At 39.5% G+C, this 25,845-nt stretch overlaps 1 protein-coding gene across 1 annotated transcript in view; it reads left to right on the top strand.

Moving 5' to 3' along the window:
• The window catches only part of LOC120552070 (2-lysophosphatidate phosphatase PLPPR4), a 43,311-nt gene extending 39,789 nt beyond the window's left edge, over window positions 1–3,522 (top strand). The window contains exons 6-7 of the mRNA XM_039789734.1: window positions 541–714; window positions 1,318–3,522. Coding sequence (XP_039645668.1) covers window positions 541–714; window positions 1,318–3,009 — 1,866 coding nt within the window. The 3' untranslated portion in view covers window positions 3,010–3,522. The remainder of the gene's footprint in view (window positions 1–540; window positions 715–1,317) is intronic.
• Window positions 3,523–25,845: the final 22,323 nt, after the last annotated feature.

The following is a 25,845-nucleotide window of genomic DNA, read 5'->3' as shown; positions in this document are numbered from 1 at the left end:
AACGCAGAGATCTTCAACAGGGGGTCCTCAGAGTCACTGCAAGGGGGGCTCCAAATTATTATTATTTTTCTTTTTATTAAAATGTCTTAACATGAATCCAACATATTAGCAAATATAAATCCCCACTGCTGATAGGCTTAGTGGCCTGTAGGTAAGGTAGTCACTAAGGTCCACAGATACAGTTCATCCTGAGGATTCACTGTGCCACATGGTTAACATTAAAACATGATTTATAAAATCATGCGAACAAATACTATTTTAATAGCTTAGTATTCTATGCACTAAAAATGCGTATATATATATAAAGGTTTTAGGCCCCCCACTCGTTATTGTAGGCCCAGTTTAATATGTAACTTCATTTTGTACAATATATATATATAGTATATAGTGTGTGTGTGTGTGTGTGTGTGTGGGGGGGTGGTCTTAAGGGGTCCTTGGCTTAAAAAACGTTTAATACCAGGAAGGGATTACGGAATATTACAGAGCTATAATCAGAAGGACAATGAAAAATAAATCAGACATTGTGTCATGTGTCCACAGATGTACTTCAACAGCACTTTGACAGACTCATCCAAGCTGCTCAAGCCCCTACTGGTCTTCTCCTTCATTATCTGTGCCATCATTTGTGGCCTGACCCGCATTATTCAGTACAAGAACCACGCCATCGACGTCTACCTGGGCTTCCTGCTGGGAGGAGCCATTGCTGTCTACCTGGTAGGGGCCAGTCCCATCAACAGCCTCCTTTCCAATGGTTCCCTGTTCAAAGGGCCTGTCTGGAGATTGTTTCTATCTCTGAGTTCAAGAGCAGCGGTCCTCCATAATGGAAGTCATTGGGGTTTATAAGTTGGAGGGCCTGATATCACATCAAGCCATCAAATAGTTGCTGAGATTTTTCAGTCTGGACCAAAGTAGTGGACTAACCAACACACAGACATTGCCCTAAAACTGAGTTTCTAAATTTGAATAGTCAAAGTTGTTTGGAGTTCACTATTATGTAATTCTTGGCTATTTTCTTCCATTGAGAGAAAAGACTTGCATTGAAAACTGATGTTAGGTCTTAATTTTAGAAAAGCATAATCTGGTAAATTTGTAAATAAAATGTTAAACCCAATGGCTTCTGTTTGGTTAAACCCATCACATACACACAATTTAAGGTATTCCGCAGCAAAAACATACAACATATTCTATAAACTCAAGGTTTTCTTTAAATCAGTTTGAAATGCTTTGACAAAGAACTCATCAAGGTATCAAGCAAGATAAGCATTAAATAATGAATGTTGCACTGAAGATAATGTTTCTCTGTTTCTCTGCTGCCAGGGGTTGTATGCAGTCGGAAACTTTCAGTCTAGTGAGGAGGCCAGTGTTAGTCCCCCTCCCATGCTACACCGCCCCCCCTGCTCCTTGCCCCACATCAGCCAGGAGGCCGTACTCCACCACCTTCAAATGAAAGCCAGCATGGCAGGGGAGCCCGGCATGCCCACCTCCCACTCTGAGGGCCTGCTCCACCGAGGCCTTCCCCTGCAGAGGCCTGACGACTGTCTGCAGCGTTCCAGCGCAGATGTGGAAGTGATCTCCCCCCGCAGCCCCCACAGCAAAGACGCCATGGCGACCTTCAGCCACACGCTTCCTCGGGTCCACACCCCCCAGGCCATGGCAGCGTACGAGGAAGCAGCCAGACGTCACGCCGCAACCCTCCACCATGCCTCCATGGACTCCAGCCGCTCGAAGCAGCTTCTGTCTCAATGGAAAAGTAAGAACAACAACCACAAATGCTCCCTGCAGATCCCTGACTCCTTCTCGTCCTCCGTGGACTCGTCATCGGGCCAGTCCTCGCAGCATCCTCACCACCACGGCAGCATGGAGCTCCGATCCAGCTCCGAGCCATCGGCTATGGGCCTGAACGGAGGCTTCGATGCTCACGCGTACATGTCCAAACTGGCCACAGGCGCCAGCACCACCCTGCCCAGCAACTGCAGCGGCATCACCGGAGGGGCCAGGATATCCATGCAGTCCAGACCTGGGTCTTCACAGCTCGTTCACATACCAGAGGAAGCCCATGAGAATTACAACCCCACCTCCCCGAGGACGGGGGGAGAAGGAGGGAGCGAGGGGATGTCGACAGTAAATAGCACAGTTCAGGCAAACTGGCAACGGGCGGTGGAGAAGACCGCAGCCTGCAAGACTAACGATAGTGGGCACAACAGCCAGCCGCGACTCATGCAAGTCATTGCTCTTTCCAAGCAGCAGGGCCTGCTACAGACCCATTCCAAGAGCTTAGACGAGGGCAGCGTGGGCTGCGGCGCCATCGGGAGCTGCCAGGGCTCTGCTCGCTACAGGGCACTAACTGACCAAGACCCCACCAGCATCACGGGGCCGAGCTCGTTGGGCAGCACCACAGGCAGTATTTCAGGGAGTACTGGAGCAATTGTCAGAGTGGAGGCCCACCCTGAAAACAGACCGGTGATCCAAGCACCGTCCACAGATGGGAGCGGATCATGGAGGTGGCGTTCCCTGGACCATGGCACTGGGGCTGGTGCAGGTACAGGGACCAGTGGAGCAGGAGGAGGAGTTGGGAGTTTGAAGCAGTCCTTCGAGCTCAACGATCTAAACCGAGACTCGGAAAGCCCAGACTCAATACGTGAAGGGTCCATTGACAGGAAGCGAGGCAATCACATCGTTACCACCACCGCCACCGTTAGCACCCCGCCCATAGTGACTGTTCACACCCAGAACAATGGCCAGTCGGAGCAGAGGCTCCACCCGCAGGGGCTTTCCACCATAAGGGTCACTCCGGGGGATGGTTGCGGTTCTGGATCTGGAGGAGGCGGTGGCGGAGGAGGAGGTGGAGAGAGCGCATCAGAAACCCCCTCCGTCGCTTCCAGTCGGGAGTCCACGCTGCGGAGAAAAGGCAATAGTATCATCCTGATTCCAGAGCGAGCCAACAGCCCGGATAACGCCCGCAACATTTTCTACAAAGGAACGTCCATAACTCCTGTTTTCAAGGACTAACGTACGGAATGACTGGAAACTTTGGAGAAGATGGAGCTAATAATGCAAGAAAGCTAGATTTTTCAGAGAACCCCATATCTGTGACTAAGTCAGTATTACCTGCCACTGTATATATCATAATAAGGTTTTATCCAGCATGAGAGTTTTTGTACGTGTTAACACTAAATCACAACCTTTTAAGTGTTGTAGAAATAATCACTGTGTACTTTTGTGGTCACTCCTTAAGAAACCTATTGTAATGTCCATGATGTGCCAGTGCTTTGGGGACAGGAGAACCTTTTATAAACAGTTCTGTATGTTTTGGATGTAAATCATCAGAAAAAAAGAAAGTAGCACAGTAACTGTAGCAAACTACAGCAAACTAAGTGTATCATAGCTGTGGAGCCAGTGTTTACTCCCATGCACTGAAAATACTGTGTATGTTTGAAAAGGGTGCTACACCTGAAAATACTATTTACTATACGACATACTGTATCATTTGAATAGATAAAGAATGAATTATTTTAGAGTAAGCAACAACTTTTATTTTTAAAAAAAATTTTTTTTTTTTTTTTTTTTTTTTTTTTAAAAAAAAACCAAAACCCAAAAAAATATTTTTTTAAAAAATATATTTGCTTAGCATTCCTTCTGTTTTTTTTTTTTTTTTTTTTGTTTTTTTTTTTTTTTTTTTTTTTTTTTCTTTTTTTTTTTTTTTTTTTTTTTTTTTTTTTTTTTTTTTTTTTGATGAAGTCAAATATGCTGTGACTTGCACTGAAATATGCGTTTACTGTACCTTGTAAAGTGTGAACCCTGACCTTATCTTTATATCCTGTACTTACATGTGGATGTCCATGCCAATCCCAAATCTACAGCACAAAAAAAGCAGCAAAACAGTGGAATATTGTGCTTATTTAGACCGCAAGATAAAAAGTACATTTCCAACACTCAATGCAATAGCTGACCTAAAGCCAACCCAACTGAATTTGGCAGGTTTCAATCTGCTTAAACGCGCTTTCTTTGTAGCTATCAAGTCAACATTTTGAGAAATACACTTGCTGCTGTCAAAGCCACAACCAAATTCTAACAATAACAGTGTCACAAAGTGGGGTTAGGGTTAGGGGGTGGTTTAGGGTTGGGGGGTTAGGGTTATTGTTAGGGTTGGGGGTTCTGAAATAAAAACATTTACAGTTTGAGCACTTCTTGGGCTTGTATGGGCATGGAACTCTCCCAGTTGAGTCACACATAAGAGAACAACCGCCATATCAAACCAAAAGATGATTCAGATGAAAAGCAAACATATTTCCCAAAATGTTGCCGTGTTTCCTAAACCATATTTTTCCCAGAAAAACTTAAAATCATTTTAGATCTTTGTTCTTTATAAGCGGAACGCTCGGTAAAGCACTGTGCTCGCCATCAAAAATCAAACTTGATTTGTTGTACAGGTACTACATGTAGCATTTTTCAACAGCAATATACAATATTACTGTTGAATTGTAATACCTCAGTGTGACTCTCATCATCAAATGAAAACCTTTTTTGGGATCTTTGGCTTTGCTGCCCGGGATAAGCATGTAACAGGTGATTTTTGCTGGGTTTAGCACTTCCTCCACCATCTGGCGCGTGCGCTGGAAAGACAGCACCTCATTCCAGATTTGCGCCATAAAGTCATTTCCCTTTGTGCCATAAAGCAACCAGCAGATTTTCTAACAAATCCAACCCAGAGTATCAAATGTAGAGGCCAGTAGAGGCTGCCAGCTCTCTGAGAGACCGTTTGGTTTCTTTATGCTGACAGTAGTCTCACGTGACTATGTTTTAATTTTTTACATGAATACTAAGTACAAACAGGATATTGACTGTTGTTTACAGTGGTTTACATTAGAGTGCATATCATTAATTAGTATCTCAGTGGTTAAATGAGCACCGCTGGATATAAATTAAATTTGATACTAATCGTGTTGGCACCAATCGTGCCATGAAAATGTTTTGCCAGAGTGACTATATGACAACATTTGCCAAAGCTAGAATTTTTCATTGAAAAAAAGAATATAAATCATCAGATGTAATTTTCTCTATTTGTATAGCACGCCTGCATTATAATGTACATGGTTTATTCTATAGCCCAGTTTGCATGGTCACTTTTCTATACTGCATATCACAATATTTTTTATCATAAATGTGGTAAAGAATTCAACAAAAAATGAATTTCCAGATGTTTAAGAGTATGTTCTTCATTTGTGTTTCATAGAAAGAGTTATGACAATCTGTTCTTTCTTTTTTTAAATCGAAGTACTGTTGCCCTTTCAGGTCAATAATACAGGCTGGTTTTCTTTTCTTTTCTTCCTTTTCCTTAAATGAAGCTCACTGGGACATTTGATTTTGAAATGTGTACATAGTTTTAACAAATGTGTACAAAAATAGTTAAAGTGTTGAATCAACTCAAAGAAAGTATTTGTTTTCAAAGTAATCCAGGTGGACTGAGTATTTTCAATATATTCTTTTGTCTTATTTAAAACGTCAAGCTTCGAGTGCTGATTTGGTTTTAATCTTTACCTCAGAGTCATTTTGTGTACACACTGTCATCACTGTAATGAGGTCTATACCTAATGTCTGTACATACAGTAGGCACAGCTCATTACCACAGGCTGGTTCTCTTTTTTTGCTTAGATAAAGCCGCCACTCACTCACTACCGTAGCTAGGGCTGAGTGATATGGCCAGAGTCTTCTACCCCCATATAGATTATTTCATATCTCAATACCGTTGTATTTAACCATATAACGTGTTCTGATAATTCAATAAATGACCAAATAGTCTCTATGAAATAACCACATGGTGAAGCCCATTTTTTGTAAACTCCTTTGTGAGTTCAATACTTGACAAATTAAAAGTATTGAGTATTTCTCATTTTATTGAGAACTGTAGTGCAAAGTGAACATAATGTAAAATAATCAGAATATAAGCGATGACGATGTGCAAATGACGTAAAATCTTGCTGTAGCGCAGTTTGGCCGCTGTTTTTTTTTACCATTGCGATAGAAAAGATTTTAAAGAAATATACAAGATAGACATTTTTATATCATTTTGACAATGTATATAATATGGCCCGGCCCTATCTGTACCTGTACAGTAGCTTCGACTAGCTCTCAAAATGTCAAAACGTGAAACACGAGAGAACATTGGAGATTGTTAGAGTTTCTTTTTTTCAGTCTTTTTGACTTCAGACATACTACCCATCTTGGCCAGAAGTTCTGTTTTTTCACTGTCGTATACTGAGATGGCTGTCCTATCAAGTACACACTAGAACTTCGACTGGCTACCATACAGATTAATGTTTGATATGTTTCAGTTGCTCTGCTTTGACAGTAAGATGTGCTTCAGTTGTAGTCACCCACCCTCCCACATGATAGGTTCCAATGCAATGCTGCAGGGATAACAGTAAAGAGAATATAGTGGTCCTTTACTCCTCTTACTGTCAACAAATCCCATAAAAAGACCAAAACCAACAATGTGTTAGTCCGTCTCTAAATACTCTCTCTGCGGCTCTCAAGCTCCAAGCCCATTGGTTCCTAATGACGATGTGAATATTATAAAAACACCTGACAAATATACATAGTTTTATTTAAGAAAGGAGGCTATTTTGAGTGGCAAAATAATACACATGTGGTGCTGTAGTCATTTTCAAAGTCTTATATAGGACTTAGTACCGAAGATTTGGTATGATGTGCAATACAATACAGCTAACCACTTAAACAATACATCTCTCATTGATTTAAGAATAACAAATAACAATTTGTCTTTACAGTAGACTTATCCGCCATTTTTACTCCATACTTACAGTACATGATCCTGTATTCGTGAAACCAGCCTGTATGACATCATCTGATCATGGCCATCTTTACAAAGTTGATCTTACATGATGTGAGGGTGCAAAATACAAGTTACATTCTTTAGATCAAAGCCTTAACAGTGTCCATACTCCCTTTAGGATGACATATAGAACCCCCCCCCAGAGTAATATATATATATATATATAGATTGGTTATAAAGAAAAAAACATATGGTGTGAATATTTCTATGGCATTGTTTTAAACGATGTGTCTGATTTAGAGTCTTTTCCAAAGGCCTGTGAAATCACAGAGTGTAATGTGACACGTGGGTAGAAATGTAGATCCAATAAGTAGAACTGTGAATGGATGCTCTATGCATGTGTAGCCTCTTGTGAAATGAATAATTCATGTTTTTCTGAGACTGTGATCAGCTGTATGAATTCTATGCAGCAAGAAAAAACCCTGTAAAAATTGTTTTACTATCAGTTGAGTTAAAAAAGAAGAAGAAAAAAGGCTCAATAGTTACATTTTTGTGTACCAGTCAAAATAGCTAAGTATTGATTGCTTAAAGACAGTTGAAGCTAGCAATGACACTGAGTATTCAGAGCACGTTGATCAGGGTAGATAACAAATTGTGCATTGGAATAAATGTTTGCTATTGAAACCAATCGATGTATGTCCTCTCATCCATGTCTTTGTTATCATTTTAGATTCAGTTTCTTTTACTCTGGCCAAAAAAACAAAATCCATTTACTAAAGGAACCTTGCTTATTATTACACTGTAAAATCACCTCCAAAGCTCAAGTCCATTGCAAAATCTAAACTTGCAATTCATTGAAGAAAGGGTAACACTTTACTTGAAGGTATCGACATAAGATGTATTTGTCATATCAACTTGACATTACATTTCTTTGGAGTGTCCTTATTAAGACAACTTGACATTAAACAGGATGACATTATATCAAGTTGTCATGACAAAGACATCCTCTGGTAATATCATCCTGGTTAATGTCACGTTGTCATTACAAAGACATCCCAAACAAATGTAATGTCAACTTGTCATGACCAAGACAACTTCTGGTAATGTCACTTTGATTAATGTCAAGTTGTCATAATCAAGACAACCCAAACAATGTCAACTTGTCATGACAAAAACCGAATGACTTAATGACAGAAATCAAAAACGTTTATGACTTGTTTATAACATTTATGACACGTTCATGACAGTGTCATGTCATAGTTACGACAGTGTCATGTCACGATTATGTCGATACCTTCAAGTAAAGTGTTACCGAAGAAAGAAACAGTGAAACGGGAATAGGTTAAAGTTAACACTTCAAAATGCAGATTAATTGGAATAATGCAACCCTTTTATAGACTAAGTAAGGAAAATGTAAACTGCCAACATTTTAAAATTTGTGTAAAGTTTTTCTGTGCTGTTTTCACCCCTGTATGCACGTCTAACCAAATTAATTTCCTCCTTTGAATTATAAACTCACATTTGATTTGATTTAAATAAAACACAGAAATAAAGTGAAGTACAATAAGCATTGTTGTATGTCTAATACTATGTTTTATATTTCTTCTTTTGGGTTGAATACATGTTGGAAGGACTAGCATTTAGCTTTCTGTTTTTGATAACTGAATGAATCGTGCCGACGTGCAGTGTTGCCAACATATCGTGTTCTTTATTTTGAATTGGTGGCAGCTGGGCTTATCTCCGCCATTACTGCTGCTGCCTTCGATCCTTCCATCCTGTACACTACTGCTCATTCCCGGTTCCCAATTGCACTTTTGAGGCTACCGGTAAGCTAAAATTACCCTGTGTCTTTAGCTGCATGTTACTAACCTGTAAGCTAAAGTTACACTGTGTCTTTAGCAGCATGCAACTAGCCGGTAAACTGCACTATTTGCACATTTTAATCCCTCCTGCATGTACAGGCAATCCACGCAGAAAGTCCTCCGCCACTACCAATGAAAACTACCATGTAGAGAGGTAAGTATTGAAATGAAATACACTGAATGGCTATTGCGGAAAAAAATGCAGACCATAAATAGGATCAAAAAAGAGGTTTCATTTCATAAAAATCTTGAGGATTATAAATTGAAATCCACATTAGATTATACAGATAGAAGATTGGATGGAGACGCCTCTGTTCCAGATTGTTGAAGTTGTTTTGCGTGGCTGATAGGTTTAGAAAAGAGGGTGAGTTTCACTGCATGTTGAACTCCTTATCATCATTTATTTATCTCTGACCCCACCGGATTAATCTTTTCATACAGCAAACAGTGCATTGTAATGCTTTAATGAGCAAAACATCAGAGCTGTCTACTCCATTTTTGCCCTAGATGTGTCCTTTAAGATTAAACCTTAATTTCACACATATTTAGGCATGTTTTTGAATGTCATTCCAGAAAATCATCTTTGTTAATGCGAATTATTCTCTCAGCCCCGCCCTTCTGTCAGTTTCGTCTTCTATATTTTCTAAACCATATGTGGTGGGTTACTTAAAAGAATCGTCTTCTCATCACTAGGGTGCTCCCCTTGGGCCATCCCCTCTGTTTAAAATGAAAAAATCGCAGACTTTATCTGTACATAGTAGTTAAATGATGTTTCTTTGGAAACCGGAGTCAAATTCCTCGTATGTGTACACATACTTGGCCAATACAGCTAATTCTGACCTTTTTCTGTGATGTGGTCTTTTGTAGCGATGTCCAAATGAAGCTTCATGAGATAACCATTAGTTACTTATGGACCCCACTAGATGGTGTTCTTGTTTTAAAGAAAAAGGTTCAAGTAATGACAATTCAGTGTGCTTTGAAACCTTTGTTGAACAGAGAGCGCCATCTGGTGGGCTCAGAAAATAAAGAAAATTTCAATTTTCAATTTCAATTTTATTTATAGTATCAAATCATAACAAAAGTTATCTCGAGACACTTTACAGATAGAGTAGGTCTAGACCACACTCTATAATTTCCAAAACCCCAACAATTACAGTAATTCCATCAAGAGCAAGCATTAGCAGTGGCTATCGCGACAGTGGCAAGGAAAAACTCCCTTTTAGGAAGAAACCTCGGCAGACCCAGACTCTTGGTAGGCGGTGTCTGGACAGTCCGGTGATGTTGAACCGTGAATGGCGATAATAGTCACATTAAAGGTCACAGTCACATTAAAGGTTATCGTGGAAGTTCATGTCATAGCAGGGCACATTGTGTCATACTGCAGTCCCCTATACCGGATCCAGACTACTCTGTGCATAGGAACATCACAGCAGGGCGTTGCGGGATGTAGCGTGGCGCTACAGAGCATGGGTGGATGCAGCAGGACGCAGCAGGATGCGGCCGGGAATTGCAGAGAATCGCAGAGCAAAGCTCTGCGAAGAAGAAACATAAGGACTCCGGGGAGTAAACTCCCCAGAGCTAGATTAGTAACAAGCAATTCTGGGACAGGATGCATACAAAAGTAACAAGTAGAGATGAGAGAGCAGCTCAGTGTGTCACAGGAAGGAAAAAAGCCTCCCCTGCAGTCTAGAATTGTAATAGCATAACTAACTACGAGGAGAAGCAGGTGGGCCGGGTTAGGTGGACGCTGCAACTCCTCACTCCCTAACTATAAGCTTTGTCAAAGAGGAGGGTTTTCAGTTTACTCTTAAATGTGGCGACGGTGTCTGCCCCTCGAACCCAGACTGGAAGCTGGTTCCACAGAAACGGAGCCTGATAGCTGAAGGCTCTGGCCCCCAGTCTACTTCCAGAGACTCTAGGAACCACAAGTAGCCCCGCATTCCGGGAGCGCAGTGCCCTAGTGGGACAATAAGGTACTAAGAGCTCTTCTAGGTATGATGGTGCTTGACCATTTAGAGCTTTGTAAGTCAGGAGGAGGATTTTAAATTTGATCCTAGATTTCACAGGAAGCCAATGCAGAGAAGCTAATACAGGAGAAATATGATCTCTTCTCTTAGTTCTCGTCAGAACACGTGCTGCAGCATTCTGGATCAGCTGGAGAGTCTTAAGGCACTTATTTGGGCAACCTGATAATAACGAATTGCAGTAATCTAGTCTAGAAGTAAGAAATGCATGGACTAGTTTTTCAGCATCGTTTTGAGACAGGATATTCCTAATTTTGGCAATGTTACGAAGATGGAAAAAGGCTATTCTTGAGGTTTGTTTTAAGTGGGCGTTGAAGGATATATCCTGATAAAAAATAACTCCCAAATTTCGGACAGCAGTGCTGGAGGCCAGGGCAATACCATCCAGAGTAGCTATATCTTTCGAAAACGAAGTTCGGCGGTGCGTTGGTCCTATCACAATAACTTCCGTTTTGTCTGAGTTTAACATCAGGAAGTTGTGGGTCATCCAGGATTTTATATCCTCAATACACGTTTGAAGTCTTGCTAACTGACCACTTTCATCTGGCTTAATTGACAAATATAATTGGGTATCGTCTGCGTAACAGTGATAGTTAATTGAGTGTTTCCTAATAATATGACCTATGACCTAGAGGAAGCATATATAAGGAAAATAGAATTGGTCCAAGCACTGAGCCTTGACCAATGGACATCCTTCTGGACATCCTTGGCTCCTTGCTTGCAGTACTGCAGTGGGTGTTACATGTGGATGTGAAAGCCTATGTGATGTTGGTGACATGACACATACAATGTGTTTGATGAAGTTGAAAAAATCTGATTTTAAGGTCCTATGACATGCTGCTTTTTGGATGCTTTTATATAGACCTTAGTGGTCCCCTAATACTGTATCTGAAGTCTGTTTTATATAGACCTTAGTGGTCCCCTAATACTGTATCTGAAGTCTCTTTTATATACTGTAGGTCTTCGTGGTCCCCTAATACTGTATCTGAAGTCTCTTTTATATAGGCCTCAGTGGTCCCCTAATACTGTATCTGAAGTATCTTCTATATAGGCCTTAGTGGTCCCCTAATACTGTATCTAAAGTCTCTTTCCTGAAATTCAGCCTTGGTGCAGAATTACAGCCACTTGAGCCAGTCCCACAATAAGCTTTCCTTAGGATGTGCCATTTCTGTGTCTGTAGCTTTAAATGCTATTGAGGAGGACAGAGAGGGGGCAAGGTGGAGGGTGGCGGTGTGGCCTTCACCAACTTCCACTTTGCTTGTTTGAAAGCCATGATGTCTCTCTTTCTCATGGGTGGGCCACATTCTCTGGGGGGGGGCAAAGCAGAGAAAGGGGAGGTAATCTTGCTCCTTATGACCTCATAAGGAGAAGATTCCAGATCGGCCCATCTGAGCTTTCATTTTCTCAAAGGCAGAGCAGGATACCCAGGGCTCGGTTTACACTTATCGCCATTTCTAGTCACTGGGGGACCATAGGCAGGCTGGGGGAACGCATATTAATGTTAAAAACCTCATTAAGTTACATTTTGATGCCATGGGACCTTTAAAATAAATATTATGAGACTATTATAATTGGTATGAAATACTATAATCCCCTAAGGGCCACGTCAGTGGACGTCATGCCTAGGGCCCCAAAATGTTTAGAAACAGCCCTGCTTGAAGAACTGAAATCTCACTATTTGTGTAGTGCTATTTTTATTCGAAATCAAAACAAACTGTTATGCATAAACTAATCACGCCATGCTAAGACTATGCTTTACTTTTGTAGTAAGACAAGCCAAATCCCTGTTTGTCAGTGTCCTGTGGGTCAGTGGCCCATTCACAGCTAATGTTTCACACCGACCTGACACCCCAGTCTCCTTGTCCTCCCTCTGCCATGAGCCGGGTGTGGTGGAACAGAACTGACTGAGGAAGCTGTGCGCTTCCATTTTTAGAAAAGCCACCAGGACTCAGATCCTCGCTGCACCATTCGGGGCTGTTCATGAATATGAACTGAGACTATTTCAAGAGAACATTAATTATTAAACATGAATGAACTGCATAATGTGTTTTTTCTGCAAGCTTGGAATGTTGCTTTTTTTGCGATACAGTTCTTGTTACTGCTGACTCTTTGTTGACCTGGTGAGGGCGTAGACAGGCAAGTGTTTCAACAATAGACTGTAAAAATAATGGCTGTAGCATTGGTGACGTCATTGGTTCGTGGACTGCCATTTTGAAACCAGCACTTTGTATTTTTGCCATCGCCATCTTGGTATTTTTGGAGCCAGAAGTGACCATATTGCTTTTTTCTCATTTTTTTTTTCCTTGCTTCATAGAACAAATGTTATTACTGTATATATTCTGTCTTCGAGCTAACCAAGTATGGGTCACCCCTTCTTGTATGCTGTAACGTATTAGCTTAGTGAAGCATATGTATGTTGTGTCTCTGTTTTAACATTTATTAATAATTTGTCCTGTTTTTCTTTTCTTTCGTCCTCGTTTTATACTGTTTTATATAGCAAATGTTAATAGTGTTTATCTTATGTCCTGTTATTGTAATTTATATCTGCCAAATGGGACTACAGATGGAAATTAGCCTTTGGGCTACAATCTGGCACTTTTATGTGTACTGCTGAGCAGAGAGTAACAATGGTGCTTTTCAGGTGTTGCGCTAATCACTCCACCCAAATAGCAGTGCTTCGCCTTCTGAGAATATAGTTCCCAGTTTGTATATGGTTAGAAGACGGCTGTGTCTCATGTGACCTTGTTATTTGTACACGCTGTGACTATACAAATCACAACATGTAAATAGGAAAATAGATGGAGCCAGTTACCTCCAGGATCTGTGCTAAGCTAGGCTAGCAGTGGGTGTGCGTCAGACAGAGTGATGACACGCATGGAGATGGGAATGGTATGTATGGACTTATCTAACTCTGGGGGTTATGGTGAATAAGACAAAGTCCCAATAAGTCGGCGTGTTCCTTTAATTGTACAATAGTATGAGATCAGGGTTACAAACCACTTGCAAATGGCAAGGCTTTCCTCTTTCCCAACCCTTTAATCAACAGATCCTCTGCCTCTCAGGGGAAGACCAAAAAAAACTAAAATGACATTATGATGGATATAGGGTAGTAAAGTCTTGTTTGTTGGTTTCCTAATACATATTTACAAAAATGAATTAATTTGACATGATTTTTTGTTTGCATTTGGTTCAAAATGCTTTGAATTGAACAATACAAAATATGTTAGGTCAATATTATCGGATCAGATAAATTAAGATCATTATAATTGTTCTTATTGTGACACAGGCATCACATTAGGTTTTCCGTGACTCTTTTAAGGTTAAAAACCGATGTGACAAATACATATTTAATCTAATGTTTTTAATATCAATTTGTTCAACAAATGTGGACAGAACAGGTTACATGTAATATATCACTTGTTATGTAAGCATTAGAAAATTTAAATGACTAGAATCCTATCTCAGAAACAAAAAACAAATGATCATGGAAACACAAATTGTCACATGACCGCTACCAGGATGTTCCATCAGTGTCATTTAGGGGCTTCATGAGTTAAAATCCATGATAAAGCTGAATGAGAAACTTTCTAGGACATTTAAAAAAAGTCTGTGACACCTATGTCACAGTGGGTCCTTATGGGTTAAGGAGCTTCAACATTGGCTTTACTTTTCAGGCCCGGAAGTTGCCGCTTGGTCTCAACTCTTTTGGTTGTTGAAGCACACTTGGAAAGTTTCCTGTGCACAATGGGTTGAAGAATACTTTGATTATGTTGTTCTAAATTCACTTTTAGTCCATTTTAGAGAAGCTTTGAGAAAGAAAAGATACGTTAACCCATCCTGACGCATTCAGTCTTGATATGTGGCTTTCAAATGATGACACGGCTCATGTCTGTATGTCTCTAACATCCTCAGTGTTCACTGGTCTTGTTGTCTGCAGTAGCTGCTCAGTTTAGCTTCCATCTTTAGGAATAATTGAGAGATGTACTGTAGGTGAATCACATTATACACCACCGTGCATAATCTTTCACTACCAAGGTAATGGGCTTACTGTCACAATCATAGAACAGGTTTCCTTGTTCACAGCATTGTGTATTCATTGCAGTTAATAGTACAGAAATTGCATTCTCCTTAGCGTGAAGAGATTACACAAATGCATGGCTGGATTTACAAAGAGTTACATAGATTTTAAAAGAAAGAAAACTTAAAGCATTGCCATTCTGAGAAGCTTAACAGACTGCTCTCAAGCCATACAGTCATGTCAAGTTAACAGTGAATAATTCAAACACCTGGAATCAATAATTAAAAAATACACACTGGAGATGCCAAAGTTGTCTCATTCACAAAGATGGAGGGCCTGACAAATTATTCAAAGGTGCATTGCGCTGTCCTACATTCGGTCTGTAGAGATGTAGTTCTGCTTTGATTGGGGAAAAAGAGAACAGATGAACATTCACGGTTTTGTGGTATCAGCAGATGACGGTCTGCTTTACGTTGTAAGTTTTTGGTCCCAGTGTCAGATTTGGCTGGTCCAAGTTGTTTCCACTCACATACACTGTACGTTCACAATGAATCAAATGATTGTATGTAACAAGAAAGGGTTAATAGTAGTGACAAAGCAACTGGGAATGACATTAACAGCTGGCTCAGCAGCTCTATGCCGCTTTTAGATCTTTCTTAGCTAATTACTGTATTTCATTTCATTTATTTTATTTATAAAGGACAACTTACATTAATTAATAGTATGTGTTTCTGATGTTAAGCACTTTGGATACCTGCTGGGTTTTGTAAAGTGCTATATAAATACATTTTGATTGATTGATTGATTGATTGAGTGATTGAATCAACATTTATGTAAATGTGTCAGCGGCAGCCAGCCCTAACCCTAACCCAGCTGGCAAATTTTCAACTTTAGTCCTTTGGCCAGATGTTTTGAGACCAGAGCAACAGCAGGAAACAAGCAAGACATTTGCACAGGTTTAAATGTACAGACAAAATTCAATAGGGTAATGATACCAATACCGTGACTTTGATACCGGTTCCTGAACGATACTTTTTTCGATACCAATTTTATTAAACAAAAAGAAATGACAACACTACACATTACGGCCGGAATCTTTTTATGTTTCAGCTCCTACTACGTAGAGCTTTTCCTGCGTGCCTCTACGACGTGTAATGTTAGACAGCCAATCACAGACATTATTAGATCTTGGTACAACACGGTCTCACGGCAGTTCGGGAAAATTGTCACGTTATTTTTAATCTACTGATTCGTGTACAACAACACGTTTGTCTCGTTTTTTTGGGAACCGTCTATACGGAGGTTGGGTTTAGGAAAAGATTAACGGGGAAAGCAAACGTCACACCCCGGGACACGATCCGCGGGCTCTGGGGGGACACGCGACGACAACAACAACGGGACGGCGGAGGTTGGGTTTAGGAAAAAAACAACGGGGAAAGGACGCCTCACACGCCGGGAGACGGCCGCGGGGGGGCCACGCGACAATAACGGCACGGTTGTGATTAGGAAAACAAGAACAGGGAAACAAAACGCCACACGCGGGACGCGATCCCCGGTCTCTGAGGTGATAGTCCTGAATTGTTTGACCCATCCACAACCCCAACCTCCTTTTTCGCCAGGTCATACTACTCGCTACCGTAGTCATGCTGTGATCACGACATATGCTTCCCATTGAAATACATTAGTTTACATTTTCTTGCTGGCCACCACGAAAAAAACGAGAAAAACGTCCCCCGTGAATACGAATCAATAGATTAAATAACGTGACCATTTCACGAACTGCCTTGAGACTGGGTTGCTCGGTAGGAGCATGCTGCGTGCTGATTGGCTCACTGATGCTGATGAGATTTACTCCTTAGGCGTTGAAATTGGGTATTGAATAACGAGGTGTTTTTCAATACTCGATACTTCAGAGGCAATTCGGTCGGTGCCTGAAAAAGTAACGAATTCAGTGCCCAGCCCTAGAAGTCAATAAGATGCCATAGCTAGAGCAGCAGAATAAGCTTTCACAAGAAGCCATGAAGAGCGACAGGAAGCAGCCAAACATTAGTAAAGTCCCACATCAACAGTATCCACATTCAGCACATGAAGCCGTGCAAGCAACAAAACACAGCCAAGCAACGCTGATTAGAGCCGTCTCCTTGAACCATGCAACCATGCAAAGAAGTAATGAGCAATGACACAAAACAATGAAATAAAATGCATCACTCATTCAAGATTCAAAATAGTTTATTAATCCCACAACTGGGAGATTCACACTGTTGCAGCAGCGAGGGATAGGGGTGAAAGTGCAAGATACTTTGAAGACACTGTGAAGATAAACAAACAATAAATAAATATAAGTAAAGAGAATAAACAGTAAACTCTATTTAGGGTATTGCAGTATTGCACAGTTGATAACAATATGAAAAGCTTAATAAGATGAAATAGTTAAAGTATGAGTTAATCATTTATGTATCTCGGTCAAAAGTTTGGGGTCACTTAGAAATTTCCATTCCACTCCGTTACAGACAGAATACCAGCTGAGATCAGTTGCATTGCTCTTTTTAAATCAGGGCAGCAGTTTTCAGATTACATTCTGTTCTTACATAATTGTAAAAGGGTTCTCGACTGTTGTAGAAAGACGTGGCTGATCTTTAACGCAATATCTACATCGCCCATTATCAGCAACCATTCACCCAATGTTCCAAAGGCCCATTCTGTTTACTAATCTGATATCATTTTAAAAGGCTAACTGAGAAAACATCGAGAACCCTTTTGCAATTATGTAAGAACGTATGTAATCTGAAAACTGCTGCCCTGATTTAAAAAGAGCAATGCAACTGATCTCAGCTGGTATTCTGTCTATAATGGAGTGGAATGGACATTTCTAAGTGACCCCAAATGTTTGACCGGTAGTGTACATACTGTACATTTTGGTTCTACAGCTGCAAATAGACTCCACTCTTATCAACCTGAAAACAATTCATACAATGTCGTTTTTCAAGCAAACGCGTCCTGGTGCCATGCAGCTGCACTGTTCCAGCATGTCACAATAAATAAATTATCTTAACCCTCTGGGGTCTAAGCCATTACCCCCAGTCTTTAGGTTCGCCTGGTCTCCTTGTGTAATTATGCTTGTATAACCTCAACCCTGTTATGCACAATCAAGTTATAAACATAATTTCTTTCCAGGCCAACCTGGGCTATCAGGATATGTACTGTATGCTGCAGGGATGTCACGAGTGTGAGAGAGTTATTATATGACTATAAAGACAAAAGAAAAGAAAAAAAAAATGTATTGCAATCACAGAGAGAACAATTATTGTTCTCTCTGTGATTGCAATACATTTTTTTTTTTTTATTCATTTTTTTTCATTATTAGAATGAACAAGACTTTGGGCTTTTGGAATGTGTTCTCCCAAGCCTTGGCAACCAGGGGAAATACAAATGTTCTGTATATGCAATCGCTCCGCCGGCCGTGACACAGCCGTGATGCAGCACAGACCAATCCGGTGGAATTTTGGAACTACTGTGGTCAAGCCGTCAGTGTGTGCACGGAGAGAAGGGGCTACTCACGGACCGGTCCATAGTAAATGTGTTTGTGTGTGTGAGAGAGAGAGAGAGAGTGAGGCAAGGAGGGGCTGAGGAGGTCAATGTGCTACGCGCAGCACTGCAATGAAATATGATTTTACCCATGTTGTGAAACAATCCGATCAGGATTGTTTTGTGGTTTGAATCCTATCATCTACTGGCTTGACCCCCTGAGAGTTGATGTCTGAAAGCAGTGACGAGCTCGGAGAACAAAGTGACACGAAGCAGGGTTCAGTTCCCCATGTTCTAAATGTTCTCGGGGTCCGAGGCGCCTACGGGGTCCAAGGCGCCTAGGGGGTCCTCAGAGTTATTGAAAGTTTTTTTTCCAAAAAATTTTAATGTCTTAACGTGAATCCAACATATTATTAGCAAATGTAAATCAGCCTATTTGTGAAAAAAACATTGATGATAAGATTACTGGCCTATAAGTAAGGTAATCACTAGTCTTGCATTGCCAGACCCTCCTCCAAAGCGCTGCAAAGGAGGGTCTGGCTAGTCCATACAGCATTCCTTGATGGGAGAAAAACGTGCTCTGGTTTATTGGCATTTCTTTTAACCAATCACAATCGTCTTGGGCGGCGCTAGGCGCCAGACGGAGCAACGGTGCCTCTGTTAATTCCAAACTAGTTTAGTAGCAGTTAACCATAGTACTCATAAATTCACCTAAACGCCAACACAAAGAAAGAGGAAGGGGACGGACATCCGGTTTAAATGAGTGAAAGCTGGCGGAATTTCCATTGGCAACGGAGAAATCCTGGAAGTGGAACATGGATATAGACTAGGTAGTCACTGAGGTAGCCATCCACAGATACAGTTAATCCTATGGATTCACTGTGCCACATGTTTGTCTAACATTAAAACATGATTTATAAAATAATTCCAGCAATTCATATTTTAAGTATCTAAGTATCATCAGGAAAATCTACTTAAAGTATTTAAAGTAAAAGTACTTGATGCAGAAAAATCCTCCCATTGTAGAAAGTGTAAAGGATCCAACCAGTTGTGTGTTTAATGGTCTAATCATCTCAGCTGGACTTGTAGGCTTTTATATTGTTGGCTAGTTTACTTTAGAATAAAACATCAGATTTTATAAACTACATTTGTTTTGAATGCAAAAATATTATAGAAACTAAAGCAGTCAGATTAATGTAGTGGAGTAGAAGTAGAAAGTGGCATGAAAAGAAAAGACTCAAGTAAAGTACAAGTACCTCAACATTTGTACAGCTTGAGTATATGTACTAAATGTACTTAGTTACTTTCCACCTCTGGGCCAAACGAAGCAGCTCCAGTAAATTCTGATCTAGCTCATCCAGATCTACAGTTCTTCTCCGTGGAACACAATGTAAAATGCAGAGTGGATGACAGCTTTCTCGTGTGCTTTATTTACAGCATGTGTCAGAATGAATTTAGTCTTTTATTATTATTTAACCTTTATTAAATCCCATTGAGATTACAACATCTCTTTGTCCATGGGGGCCCTGGCCAATACGGTGTTCCAAACAATAAAATACATAAAACCCATTCAAACATTTGTCATGGTGCTTTGATCAGTGACCGTATTAAATAGCTGGACCAGACACCATGACTCACATTGATTGGTCATCTCAGTGTCAGACTCTGATGACCTGCTGTAATAGGATACATGTGCTGATAGGCACTCCCAGCTGACAGCAGCCAAAGGTTACGCCTCAGTTTGTTTTCTCTCTGCTGTATGCAAAGTGTCTGTGTCCTAATGGACAACTGGATCTGTTGTTGTCAGGGCCGATTCTAGGATCCCTTTTAAAGTACACTTTTTAAAAAGGTTATTCTACTGTGCTGACTGTGCATTTTAACATCATTTTGGACCATCACGATAGGGGAAAACAATGAATTATGTAACTAAAAAGACACCAACAATTCTGAGAGAACTTCCTTTAATGCTGAGACACAGGGCCATTACTATAAAGGTGAGTGGTATTACCATTTGGACTACCACTTGTTCCATTATCTTTATTGTGACTATTATTGCCACTGGTCATCACACCCCCAACCGGCACCATCATTTTCCTCGCCACTGTTGCACTAAATGCTTTCTCTTGGGGGAATTACTGGAATTGTTGGGTCTTTGTCAATTAGAGTGTGGTCTAGACCTACTCTATCTGTAAAGTGTCTCGAGATAACTCTTGTTTGTTTAAATGGTACACGAACAGAAATGTAAAAGTTACAGGAAGTAACGTGTGACGCTGAGCGTATTCACTGGTAACTTCATGGACTTGCTCGCAAAATCTTCATTTGTCCCCCTTGATAACGTGCCATCCCTCTCTTTTTTTCTTTGTTTGGTATTGTTTTGTTTTTCCTTTTTCTTCTTTTACAACATATTGTTGATTGTTTACGATATATTAAAACATCTAATCAATCAAATCGCTTACATTTCTATAACCTTCATGAAACGTCGGAACTACAATCAGTAATTTAGTTCACAGCGTTCATATTGAAAATAAAAGTATGCCTCCAATGCATGCAATATTGAATTGGTTGATAACTATAGAAAAAGGCAAGAGTATGGACGGAAATCATCGGGAGAGACTGAGAGAAACTCAAAGGATACTGAGATGCAATGACTGCTGTTACCCACAAAGCCTCGGGGTAAAAAAAATGAGCCTGATTAAAACCGACACAGAGCAGAGACCAGAGAAAGAAGTCGGTTTAAGTGTTGTGTGTGTGTGTGTGTGTGTGTGTGTGTGTGTGTGTGTGTGTGTGTGTGTGTGTGTGTGCTCTCACATATTTCTATATGCGAATGTTACAGATTACAGGTATTTACTGTTAATACCAATGCATCTTTGGAAATAAAGGAAAAGCCAGGAATTACACTGCTGCCAGTATATTAATGTAAATTCAAATAATACATCACAGTGTATGTCTATTTACAGTAAAATACCTTAACATGTAAAGACAGTATGCTTATTGTAAATAAACAGTGGTTTACTGGCAAAGCTGCTGCCAATTTTATACTGCTGACTATAGGCATAGTCAGCCATCTTGCTGGGTACAAAAATTCTCGGATGACACTTCTTTAGTGGGTCTACTTAATCAGGGTGATGATCTTGTCTACAGAAGGGAGGTGCAGTCTTTTTACACCTGGTGTGAGTCAAACTTTATGAAACTGAACGTGGGAAAGACTCAAGAAGTTGTTATTGATTTTAGAAAGAAAAAAGAGAAGGTCCTTCCAGTTACAATTAATGGTCAGTTGATCGAAATTGTACAGTCATATACATTTTTAGGTGTACATCTATGGAGTTATATTCCTATCTTTAATCAAGAGCGCATTCTTTCAATTTGAGAGCATTTCTCACTGATATTACGTTCAGATTTTGTAATAATTTCCCTCAAAACCTTGCTCTCACACTCAAATAGTCACTGCTCGCGCTTGGATTTGCTCTGCTTGTGCTCAAAGTTTGTGCTCGCTTGGATTTTCTCTGCTTGTGCTCAAAGTTTGTGTCCCCTGATTTGCTCTGCTTGCACTCAAACTTTCTGCTTGCTCATTGTTTGTTGACAGATTTCCTGCTCTCAGTTTGATTCTCCTGCCTCAGCTGATTCTTCACAAGTTTCTGCTCGTTTCTCCTCGCCTTGGTTTTTGTGTTGTTATAACCCTATCAAATAACAACCAATAGAATGCCAGCTGTAGTGTTGACCAATAAATGATCCAACCCTGTTGAGGTGCGTTCACTTTACTAACGTCTGTTGAGGGCTCTCGTAACTCTGTACCAGTTATATATCCCGCCGTTTATAGTTTATTATAAGTATATGTCAACAATGTGCAGAATGGTACCTTTACCTGACCCGCCAGGAGGAAAGCTGGTGGGTATAGTTATGTCCACAACTACGAGGGTGAGTAACATAACAAGCACCTATAGCTAGTACATATCTGCTTGATGTAGAATAGAGGTGTTTAATGTACCTACATGATCAATATTACCATTTCTCTCTCATATTGCTCCATAACCACTACTGTCAAAATTAACCCAAGTATTATTATGGCGTTTTTAACTATTGATATTATTGTATGTTAGGTACATTATATTGCTTTTGTTAAGTGATTCCTGTGTTGAGGAACTGTAGTTATAACTTCCTGCTTTCATTTTGCCCCCTTACATAATAAATATGGTATAAATGCATAATACATAAATAGCATACATATATAGCATTAGTATTATAGTTCAATACCTATACATATGTTTTACTTATATTTATTTCGGGACTTTTATTTATTCGTCTATTTATATAGTTATATTCAAAGAGTTTAGTTATCTCACAGTCGTAAGCAGCAGAGCTGCTCACATCATAGCATATACTGAAGTAAATAAAATATTAATAGCGTTAGATTCCAGGAGGGGGTAGCTCTAGACAAGTCAGTACAGAGGCAAGAAGTGGTAGCTGTGCTAGTGTTAATATTAGATATCAGCACTGTCAGTTTAAAGAATTACATTTTTTTTTACTGTTTATGATAATATAGTAGGCCGTTGTTAGTACAATTACCACTATACATTAGAGTATATGTTTATTTGCACTTATGTAATTTTATACAAAAACTAGAGAAAGAACAGTATTTTGTTGGTTTGTTTCTCTTCTTCGGTGTGTTTAAGTCATCACAGTACTATGTGATGGCTGTGGAACATCACTACTGTGTGCAGAGGGTAGCAATTGCAAGTTAATAATCAATTGTAAAAATAATAATAATATAATGTAATCATGTTACATACACTTATGTTCTTGCTTATTCACAGGGTGCACCAAATATATGTACAAAAATTATATTTGTTAAATTGTAATATATATATTTTTATTTTTTAATAGCATACTATACAAACACGTAGTTTTTTGAAAGTGGAGAGCTCCCCTTTCTCACCATCATATAATAAAGTTAAAAGAAACTTATTGTTTCTCTGTTGCATTGTGCCTGTAATGTTGTATATATTCAATCAATTCAATAAATTTGATAAGTATACTGCTATTTTATATAGTTTTTATAAGTACATTATTAAACCATGTTAATTTGACAAATAAACCCTTCACATTTTTTTCATGTTCCATAACATTTATAAAAAAAAAATAGTACAATTAAATTTACCAGAGCTCACTTGGTATAGTTTTTTACCTTGTCAAATGTATTCATAACAAATTGCACAATATTTCAAAACTAAAAGTGTATGGTATACTACGGAAGCTACAATGTGCCTATAGGTTTACTGTAGCAGATTGATATTGCAAACAGTGCTTAGGTAGTTTGTGAGATTATTAAAGATAAGATAGCTAGTGTTCACAAGAGGATTTCAGGTATGGAACACAAATTAGATAATAAATAGAGTATGTACAACTAGTAGAAGATAAATTAACTATACAAGAGCAATTAAGGTAAGTTTGAGGTGGAAGCTAAGTTATAATATGGGTCAAGTACAGTGTCACCAAATAATATATACTGTGATTAAGTAATGATACTTACTGTTGTTGTACTAATATAACACAAAAAATAATAGTGTTTGATGCAGTATGGAAACACCAGTATATGAACCCAAGAGACTTTAAGTGAGTGTTGATGATGTTACTACAAACAAACTTGCAGATGGTTGTAGTTGTAGCCAGTATACAGTAGGTAGATTGAGCAGATGGTTGTAGTCTGTAGCAAGCCGTCAGCATAATCAGAGCAGTGGTTGTAGTCTGTAGCCACGTACAGTAGGTGATTGGAGTAGCAGGGTAATTCTAGCTATCATGGGTTGGTATATGACACACACAACAGGGTCAAACCCTCAGCCCCCCTGAAGTAAAATATACTTGTTTTTTCAGTTCAGTTGCTTTGTATCAATTAACAAATAACTGCTATTTAAGGAGCAAATAAGAAACCATATCATTTCTAGATCTGTTTTATTATAGTGATAATTGAACTTACATTACGTTTTATACAGATTGCTATGAATCTATTTTCAAACTAATGTTATATGAAGGATGAGACTAAATTTGATGAACAACAAACAACAGTGATGCAAAATGCACAAACATCCAGTTTCTTGTGTTCTTTCAGTTATATTACAGTTTATGTTTTACTACTGGTCTAACATGAAATTAGCCAAATCAGGACATGGTTAACCAAACGAGGAAAAATACAAAGTAGGGTATCACATATACACACACTGTCCGTATATGTCGTTCAATCTAGCTAGCTATACAATAAAGTGTGTGCTTTTGGTGGTCCCCACAGGGTTGTTTGAATGTTTGAACTGGCAGTCGTGAGCAGATGTGTTAGGTCGTATGCACATTTCGGCGCGGCCACTTTGGACAGAGATCAGGGCAGTACTATTTGGTGTGGCGGTTGAATTTAAAAACGTAAATAGTGTTATTATACATCTGGATGAGAAATTAAACTGGAAGGAGAATACGAATGCCCTAATGAAGAAGGCTCAGTCGTTATTGTTGTTTTTGAGAAAACTTAGATCATTCAACATCAGCACAAAGCTCTTAAATGTTTTTTATCAAGGGATTTTAGCTAGTGTTCTTTTTTATGCTGTACTGTGCTGGGGGGGCAGTATATCTGTTGAGAACAAAAATAGGATAAATAAGCTAATCAAGAGAGCTGGTTCAGTTATTGGTCTTAACAGGGATGTACTGGAGGTTACTGTAGAGAAGAGGATTAGTTCAAAACTAAAAATTGTCCTGCTTTTTGAAGGCCATCCACTACACAATCTGTTCAAAGGACTCAGAAGCTCTTTCAGTGAGCGATTGGTAATGCCTCGGTGCTCTAGTGAGCGCATGAGAAGGTCTTTTGTTCCCACAGCGGTTACATATTTTAACCAACAGTTAACTGTTGAATATTATTCTTGTTTTTTACAGTGTTTGTTTTTTACATTTATGTATTGTGAAACTGAATTTTTCTTTTTCTTTTCTTTTATCAGGGTCTATTAGTCTCCTAATGCAGAATTATTTATTTATTTATTTGTGTGTTGGTTGTGTATTGTGTTCGATGGCTGTATAGTTGGTGGCAAACCAGTTTCCCTATCGGGACTAATAAAGTTTTTCAATTCAATATTTTACTGTAAATTTACAGTGAGAATATTTACAGTGTAAAGTGCATTGTTTCCTTGTTATATATTGTCATGTACTGTACGGTCTGTTACAAACTGCATGATTGATAATTTATGTTTGTATGCAGCTGTTGTCGGCACTACTTGCTCAAGACAAATTTCCTACCGGACAATAAAGTGTGTCTTATCTCATTTTATCTTAAAAGCACTCAAGCTAATTAGTGGTGTTGCAGGCCTTGAAACTGTTTGAACAAAAGTGTCACCGAATCAGACAGAAGTGAGAGCCGATAGATGACACAGTGCCCGGAAACAAATATTCTCTCTCATTTATTCCCTTTGCATTCTCTATTTTAATAAGCCCTACTTCTCCTCCTTTTGTAGCCATCTCCATCTTTCTCCCTCAAGGTTGCTATAGTAACAGGGTCCCTGTCTTAGTGTATATTGTCTCCAAAATGAAAAAGCAAAAGCTCTGTGCCTTGAGCTGGAAGCACACAGAGACGCAAGGATTCGCGCTTCCAATGAC

This window comes from Perca fluviatilis, chromosome 22, assembly GCF_010015445.1.
Source record: "Perca fluviatilis chromosome 22, GENO_Pfluv_1.0, whole genome shotgun sequence".
Lineage (NCBI taxonomy): Eukaryota > Metazoa > Chordata > Actinopteri > Perciformes > Percidae > Perca > Perca fluviatilis.
The sequence above is the reverse complement of the archived record's forward strand: the minus strand, read 5'-3'. Positions and strand labels throughout refer to the sequence as shown.